Source organism: Poecilia mexicana, unplaced genomic scaffold (genome assembly GCF_051168715.1).
Source record: "Poecilia mexicana isolate PSO_F unplaced genomic scaffold, ASM5116871v1 scaffold_20, whole genome shotgun sequence".
Lineage (NCBI taxonomy): Eukaryota > Metazoa > Chordata > Actinopteri > Cyprinodontiformes > Poeciliidae > Poecilia > Poecilia mexicana.
The window spans coordinates 16,481,603-16,491,018 of NW_028263389.1; the positions used below are offsets into that span (position 1 = coordinate 16,481,603).

Sequence of the window (9,416 nt, forward strand, 5' to 3'; positions counted from 1 at the left end):
GAGTTTTCTTTATTCAGAAACATTTTCACTAGAGTGTTGTTACAGCTATCAATGATTACACAGAGATTGCACTTGAAATTTTCTGTGATGATCGAAAAGTAAAAAAATAAATAAAATATTGAAGCAAAAAGAAAAAGAAAGAATCTTGTTCAGTATTTTCTGTCATGTGCTAAACTCTAGCAGACAGGTCTCCAACCCTATCACTGTGATCCAGAGGCCACAAACTCAACCTTACTGCAAACAGCTGCCACCGCCAAGGCAGCCATCAATTATTCACTACAGCTTTGCCTCTGTGTTTACCTTTGAGGGTTTCGTCTCAGGCCAGAGTGCACAAGGAAGGGAGGTGACAAGTTTACACAGGTCAGCAAAAGAAAAAAAATATGATTCATCTTCATTACAGTCAAGAAATAACCATTCCTGCTACTGGTAGACGCCAGAACGTCATATTAAGGTTTAAAAATGTTTCAAAACTGGTTCTTATGTTTTAAAATCCCTTTTATGAGATTGAAGACAAAGTGTGGGAATAATTTAAGTTTTCTCTGGTATTCTCCCTCCCCCATCTGTTGCTGTAGACTAATGGTCAGTTGGCAGAAAGAGAGCTAATAAGGTTTTTTTCTTTATAAAGAGTTCAAAACATACGCCAGCCATCACTCTTATTATAAGGAAACGTTGATCAGTAATCACACATTTACCCATTTTCTGGGGAAATAATCCATATTATTAAACATGTCTTCTTATAGATATTGGCATTACGTCTCTCCAGTTGATTCTGTCAACTGGTCATTTGTTGTCAGGCCAAGCTCCAGTGTTCATGGATGGACAAATGCAACAGAACATTATGGATAAATGAATCCAGATCACTTTTTTTAATCCAATGGTTTGCATTGGAAATCTTCCTCCAAAACCCCTTCAGTGCTATAAAATCTCCTATCCACATACGCACCTCCTTTCAATCCGTCTGTCCCTCCTGTTAAGGGGAGGAGGGGGCTGGCAGGATGTGAGACCAGCTGGTCATCAGTTCAGACAAAGAAACCTGCTGAATGTGCTCTCGAATCTAAAAGAAACAGATCTCTCTCGCTGCAGCTCGATCGTGGACCTTTCAGTCCTCAATCTGCTTCCTTTTGGTTGATTACAGAAGTTGTTTTTTTTGTTGTTTTCTCACAATCGGAACAACAGGAAGGGATTTTTTAAAAATGGTGACACAAAGAGTTGTTTTGCTGGAGCTTGACCAAGAATAGTTTTGGTTTCAAATTGTATTACTAAAAGATAAGAGGAGGAGAACAGAGATAAGATATGTGGTTTTTAACTGCAGAGAGGGTAGTGACAGGTGCACTTTGTCTTCTGCATTAGCCTAGATCAGCTAGTCACTGGAGAGAGCGCTCAACATGAAGTACCTTGGTTCTACCAAGAACTATTTTAAGTTAATGATAAATTATAGCAACAGTCCCTCTGTATCCTGACTGCTGTTGGCCATATTTCAATACACTTGACAAAGCTTGGGTAAACAATAGCAAGACATGTGCAGCATGTATTCTTGACCCCACACAAGAGACTAAATCAAGAAGAAGAAAAAAAAACGCTCTGATTTTTATCTTGAGGAAAAAAAGGACCCATAGAAAGTAGATCCCAGAGGAAGCGGTACGCTGGAGCATGCTGGCACGAACACAGGGGTCAGAACCGTGGCGATCGGAGTCGTTTTCACGGCCAGGTGAAGCCCTAATCTGCCCTTTAGTCACAGATCTGACAGCAGAACGTACCGACAGCTGAGGATTAACCAGGCTGCACAGTCATCCTTCCTATTTATCATGCACACATCCATCTTATCTAAAGGTGCTGCTAGGAAATGTGTCAAAACTGTACAAGCCTCTTCATTACGGCACCTTCTGTTTTGCTCTAGTTCTGGCAAATACGCGAGAAAACCTGCAATGTTCATTCAACCTTAATCGCACACAGACGTTTCGGTGGAAATAGTACTGAGTAAACACACCTAAAACCTGTTCCGCAAAGGCACATGTGGACACACCCGACGCGGGCTTGCTCCTTGATCAACAAAAGAAAAGGTAAGAGCAGGTAGATAAGCTAGTAGGGGCCATGTTGGAGCTGAAGCTGGATTTAGCTGCAGGCTACTGCACCTGCAGTCCACAAGGTTCCTTCAAAAACAATCGGGTTCAGTAGAAACTAATAAAAAAAACAACCTTAAAACTAATCCTGAATCATGTTAGAATACAGGGGAAACATGAAGAGCTGAGACACTGGATACACTGGATGTGGGGGCAGAGGGAGGGAGGTGGATCAAACTGTTGAAAGGATCTCTTTGTAACTCGTCATGGGACTCTGGAATGGCTAAAAAGATTATTTCCTTCTGCTCAACATGATCTCTGAGGTAGAGCTAAATTGCAAAAGCATCCAAAAACTTAGAGGGCGCTCAATAACAAAAATGGTTAATGAAAGCACAAGACAAGTGGGGCGGGCAGCAGTTAAACAGCTCTTCTTTCCAAAACGTCAAAGATATTTGTGGAAATCCTCCGTGGATATGTGTGAACACAAATCCATGCCCTAAATTGTGTATTTTGCACTAAATCAACTGCTGAAATGTACGAGTTAACTGCAAATAAATTATTGTGTCCTTTGGGAATAATAAACACCGAGTAGTTTTAACTTCATTTACATACTGTCACTGTTTCTTTATTAGAAAAGTTTGGGCAGGTGGTACAGGTAAAGAAACGGTCAGTCCCCAGCTGGAAAAGGAAATTAATTATCCAACATCCAGATCTTACTTTGATTAAACACAGTGTGTTCGTTGCAGTTATTTCCTGCCTTTCTTATTTAGCATAATCTGTGGTATGACATACAAGGTGGGTGTCCTAAATACATACTATGTTGCTGCTCTTTAATACTAATATACATAGATAAGTATTTATTGCATTTTTTTAATCATTTAATGTGATACATTTCTTATACGAATTGTGATTTATTGTACAATTAATGAACTAAAAAATAAATTGTCTGTATTGTCAGGATTGTTAGTTTTATCATTTTCTCCACTGTTTTTATTTGCACATATGACACAAATCACACTTCTTTATCTGACATGTGTCCTAAAGAAGCACATTACAAATGGGTTTGTTTTTCAAGCACATATTTGTGCTGTGAAGTCATGATTGCTGCGTCATGCCGTCACAGTTACCTAAAAGAGAAGCAATAGTTCTTATCAACACTTTTAGAGTTATCACAATATTAACACAAAATATTGTGTAAAACCAAGTGCATATCACCCCTAATTTAGAGCCCCTAATCCAGGCTCTAAATTATAACTTTCGACTTTAGCGGTACAAAATAAGAAAATTACTGAAAAGAATCAGATTATTTACCAAACTATCCGAGAGCTTGATAAAAGTTTCATTTCACAACGTAGTTGTTAAAGCATTCAACGAGATTACAAGTGTTTTATATTTAGAAAAGGAGACATTATTTAAGCAGCATTATCTGAGGTCAGTAAGCAGTGCAGCAGGGGTGAGGCAGAGCAAACCTAAGAAACGATCAGGATGTTTAAATCTCCATCTGTTCACCATGTTAAACCCTTGCCATCTCTATCTAGAACAATCCACCCACAGAACCACACTGCTACCTTACATCATTGTTGCGTTTTGTTGTATGCATTGAAAACAAGTCACCAGTTTACTTCCTTTTAAATGCAATGGCAGCATTTTTTGAAACAAACCTGCCCCTGTGATGGAAACTGTACCTGCCTGACTGGTCAGTCTACTGCTGAATTCATCCCAGAGCAGAGACGGTTTGTATGCGAGCCGGCTAACTCCCTGTCTGTGACATATGTTCGACGTGGAGGCGCAGCCGACAAGCGCCATATAATGCTGGTTTGTTCACGTGTAAGATGAGCTGATGAACAAAACAGGGACGTCGGGTTGGCATCCAAAAATATCTGGGGCTCTGGGCTCACCGCTGACTGGAATGCACAGTGACACAGTAAAGGGCCACACAGCTATGCAGAGGCACTCAGGCGCTTTGTAATGAGCTTGTGACGGTAATGCCACTCGTTGTACAGTCAGCACTAGTGCCCTAAACTCTGCATGGGCCTGACCCCCAACGCTGCAGCCCCTCCAACTCCGAGGGCCCATACGCTTTGTGTCTGCACGCTACACATTTCCTGAGACCATAGAAGACAGTCTGTCACTGTGAATTTACATCCACTGTTTGAAAAAAAAAAAAAAGAAAAGAAAGCTCTCCACAGAGACGAGGCTGGTTAGCTGTCCGTGCTAGAATGTCACAGAGTCCGGAAACAAAGACTCTATGGACAACTAGACCTGTCACAATGATCAATAAATCAATTAATTGCATGATAAATTAAAACAAACTCAATTTCTATTGGCATAATTTCTTTTTTTCTCCCTCTTTCTACCAAAAACTGAAAGATAAAAGTCTTCAGTTTGGTGCTTTGGTCTCTTTTTTGAAGGACAATTTATTTTTACAAAGACTTCAAAATTCATCTTATTTGTTGTTCATTTATTTTGGATATGTAAAAAGTCTTACAGTTAAACTCTTAAATGATCATTAAAATGGAAAGCTTACTCACTTGGAATGTGTTCTTGCATTATCATCTTGCCATTACCATTATACTACGTAAAACAATATTATCGCTTATCGCAATAACTTCTGGAAAAAATTATCGTCCAGCTAAAGTTGTTATCGTGACAGACCTACCGACGACAGACTTGGTTTTAGACCAAGTACCGAATAGGGCCTCAATACATTTTACATGTCCAAATTAGCTCAATTTTGGACCAAACCGATTTAAGTTTATAACAAATTTTATGGCATGTATTTCTATAAAGGCTTTAGACAAGGAACCTGTAAAAAGACAAGACTTTAAGGAAGGATTGGCATGAATGAAATCCTTCTTTCCAGCTGTAGCAAAAGCAAAATAAACAAAAGTGAAAATAAAAAGCCTATCAAAATAAACAACAAATCAATTGGTTAAATAAAGCAATTAAAATAAGCTTCATAACTCCCATTTGAACAATTGTTGAAGAAAATCATTCCATTTTTAAAAATCTGAAAACATTTCATACCCAGTATTAAGTAGTCAGTTTACACTTTTATTTTACAAATGTCCTAACCGGATCTTTTGCCTGTTTTCTCTATCTGAAGAGAATGATTGATAAATTTTGGTTACAGAGACTTCACAATCAGTTTGAATTATTTTTGTTTTGGTTATTATGTTTATTTTGGATATTATGTTTTCCAGTGTCAGTGCCAACTTTTCTTTTTTTATCTTTGAAAGGGTGCTCTTGCATTAATATACCATTACTAATAGTACATTAGACAAAAATTATCTAAAAATGATAATATCATTTATTGCAATAATACCTGGGACTATTTATTGTGAGAGGCATAAATATAAATAAACCTTCAAATTCAGTTTGAAAAAGAGCAGGAGGAAGTCAATAGCTATCAAATCCTAACATCATTTGGCTCACCCTGTAAAAAAAGTAATTAATTTCAGTCTGGAATATCTAAATACCTTGTGTGTATTGCATCTGTGTTGACAACGGGACAGGTAGTAAAATCCATGGAAGCAAGTGTTATGTGAAAGTACTTCAATCAAATTCCACAGCAACAGCTGGAAACAGACCGTCGGGATCAATGTCCAGGAAGTTTCAAGTGTTCCTTTGGAGGTTTTTTATGAGATGTGGCTGGTTGTAGAAGGAGGTTTGTTAATGTACATCTACAAACTTCCTTAAATAAAACAGAAAAACCAAAAATATTACAGTTGACTCTAGACTAAATTAAGCGTTGGTGTAATTTTTGCGCAATAAGCTGAAGCTTCAGAGACCAAACATCTGCAGAACAGAAGAATGAAGAGTCATAAATGTCTACCACAAGAAGAAAAAACAGCTCCTTTGTGAAGGACTCAAAGAAGGGAGTCCTTTGCCAACACTTGTTTTACACTCAGCTGACCTTAAAGTGTTAACAATCTTCATTAGCAAATGTGCCACTTGTCCCTTTCAGCACAAAGCTAAAGCCATGAAATGTGAGAGAGTGGCAGGGTCTGCAACCGGCCAGTCTGTCCATTCAGCCTTCATGCCGGATCCCAAACACAGACAGCGCATTGTCCTGGAGGTGAACAATGCTCTGAACTAAATAAAAACAATTGTTTCATTCCCAAAGTCTGTACAGCGCTATGGGAATGCAGACATAACAGCAGGCCTTCTCTTAAAATAAACTGACATGGAGCACAGAGAACTTTTGACATGTTTCAAATTGTATTGATGTGTGTGGCGAAAGCTTTGCACGTCATTCCGCACATGCCTATAACACAGAACCCAATCCACTGGTAGATTCGTACCAGCTGCTTTGGTTTGTCAGAAACATCAAAAATGATTATATTCAACATCCTCGGGGAGAAGAATGCTCCTTTTTTCAAGCGAGAAGTTTGAGTTATCAGCTTTTCATAACACATCCCACCTCAGAAAATACAAGGGCTTTGACATGCCACCAAACTCACAGGTGTTTGTATTGGATGTGGCTGCATATTGCAGTAGCTCTTACTCAACTTTTGATTTGTTATTTTTGTTGATTTCTGTTCATTTTCTGGTTGAGGTGTTGCATCTTTGGACAATTATTCCCTTAGTGAGGCTGGAAGCATTTTTTGCTCTTACTTTCAGATTGTTATGATACATAACCATGGCAACAAGATATTGTTTTTACAGCTTGGAGCAGTTGGTTAGCCTCTCAAAAGCTCAAGTAACACCTGAACTACAACTTCAAATCCCAGAGAAGTAGAAAAGGAGGAAATAGTTCAAACTATTTCTGCTATCAATCATATTCCCGACTCCAATGTCTCTTTCTAACCGTACAGCCAGATTTGAAGAGGAGTGGCAAAAGCAAATGAGGTGGATTAGCAGTGCTTGTCAACAACTGATGGTGTCATCCAGAAAATGTCACTGTGGAATTATATAATCTCTACTGCCTGGATATTTAGCTGTTAGCAGGTCATGACAGTCATACATCAGTCTTAAGTCAGAGGGCTCTTCAGATTTGTTGTCAGACTGTCTGCTACTGGAGCTCCTTCGTGTCCACAGCATCACCATCCACAACAACTACATGAAGATACTTGGAAATTGAGTTTCAACATTTATCATCAATTTGGGATAAATAAAGTATTTTTGAATTCAAATGAAAACAGATTTTTCAGTGTCGTCTCAGATTTTTGGTTTTTAGAAAGCTTTACTGTTTTTTGGTTTTGTTTATTTTTTGCCAAGATCTTGGTGTTTTTTTAAGATTATTTTGTTGCTTTTTAGATTGTCTTGGACAAAAAAAAATGTTGCCAACAGACAAATATTTCTTCAGATTTCAACTGAAGGCAACCCAAGCAACACCATTTGCACTGGTGACATGGTTTCTGACCATTAGGTATAAAAGACTGAAATGTCAGGAATCTGCAACATGCAGGTCCACACACACCCGAATAGCTCTTGGTAAGTTTGACCAAAAATAAATTACACAATGAGAACCTACAAATTCCAGCAATTTTCATAGGAATTTTAAATTATTTGGCACTATAAAAACTTTTGTCTAAACTATTTTTGTGCATCTAGAAAGTGTTTTTCTTTTAGCTTAAAATGTATATTTTACAGCAGCAAGTACAAGCTGCAGCTCAGCAGAAAGCATTACAATTTAGGTTTGGTCTTTGACTAGGTCTCCTAGCACACAATTATGCTTTTATCTAAACCACAACACCATTGAAGGGCTCCTCTGGTCCAATATGGGTGAATCATCTCATCAGAATGTAGTTAAGCTCTATGGAGTCCTGCCAATGATCTAATTACTTGAATGAGGTGTGTTGAAGCATTAAAATCATTGTACTTTATGTGCCGCGTTGTCCTTTTTATAACACAAACTCCAGTCAAAACATATAGCAGTTGGTAGTTGTGACAAAGTTCAAGGGGTATGAATGCTAATTTGAGTAAAAACCGTGCATATGTAGAGGGCAAAATGGTCGAAGTTTACCAAACAAAACAGAAGCCACCTGATGAAAGTAAGGAAAATGTCATGTGATTTGCTGGGGTGTGTCACTGATTGTTTCACCTGCAAAGTGACCTCTGATTTTAAACAGGTGAACTGTGAGAAACTGAAGCGGTGGTAAATGAATGAACACGCAAAGACACCAAGCATACCTTTGGTAGCTCTTTGAGTTGGTTGGCATCGAGGAGAAGTTCCTCCAGACTGCGGCTGTAGCGAAAGATCTCATCGGGGACAGTCTGCAGGTTGCAGTGGCGCTTGTCCACCGACTCGACGTGGCGATTGCAGCGCCACAGGGGGATACACTTCAGCATGTCCGGCCGCCTAAGGGGATTTGGATGCCGGTGCTACTAAGATCTCCGCATTAGAGGGTGCAGCGGGAGAGGGAGGTTAAGTCAGTGTCAAAACACCTAATTTGTTCCTTCAATGATCCAGAGTAGGAGGCCGAAATCCACCTGAAGAAGCACAAAAATAATCCCTTCGATCTGTTTCTGATGTATATTCCGTGTCCGGTTCTGTTTGAAAATTGTCGGGATCCTCCCAGCGACATCCAATCCGGAATTTAACCAAACATGAAGGAAATTAAGCTCCTCACGGATGGGCTTGAAGTGTTGCCTCACTTTCTTACACTCCCCTCCTTCACACGGAGCAACCGACGTTAGCTTGTTTTGCTACCGCCGCCGCCAACATCCCCCGAAGCAGCCCGAAGCTCCTCAACCGAGGCTAACTGAAAATCAATCTTCCGAACACCCCGCGTCGCGAAACGCTGCCCTATCCGCCGCAGTCATGGGTGGGCGACTGAAAGCATCCACTTTAGTCACAGAGTTATAGATAAACAGCTATGACCAAGCGGCTTACGCCAAACGAGTCAGCGGAGATTAACTCGTAATGATGCGTTCGTCCTCAGGAAGCTAGTCACAGTTAGCCAACGTCGGCTAGGAGGAGGCTGGACGTCTTTGTGGCGGAGCTGCCGTTAACCGACAGCGCTTTAATAAAAACTACAAAAAACACGGGACGACTGTGTGTGGCAGCAACATCCCAGAATAAGTCACAAAAAGTGACCAGACGGTGTTCATCCGACCCCAGGGGTGGTAGAATCCAAGCAGAGAGAGCAGGAGCTTCAGCAACAGCCGCGCTTGCCTCCCCTGTTGAGCTGAGGCAGGCCGGTCTGGTGTGCGGGGGGCTGGGCTAGGCTCGGGCTGAAGCACCGCCGCTTAGCTTCTCCTTAGTAGAGGCCACAAGGTTGCTTTACACCGCCACCTGGCGGCCTTATCAGGTATTTCAACTTACCGATACCTCTGAATAAACTGGATCACAAAAGTATCTCAATATCAGAGTAACATGTTTTTATAGGCTAATTATACACAGTGTGATAT

General features: G+C 40.1%; 1 protein-coding gene across 1 annotated transcript in view; it reads right to left on the minus strand.

The window, feature by feature from the left end:
- scrib (scribble planar cell polarity protein) overlaps nucleotides 1–9,237 on the minus strand; it is a 72,259-nt gene extending 63,022 nt beyond the window's left edge. The window contains exon 1 of the mRNA XM_088001214.1: nucleotides 8,196–9,237. Coding sequence (XP_087857340.1) covers nucleotides 8,196–8,354 — 159 coding nt within the window. The 5' untranslated portion in view covers nucleotides 8,355–9,237. The remainder of the gene's footprint in view (nucleotides 1–8,195) is intronic.
- Nucleotides 9,238–9,416: the final 179 nt, after the last annotated feature.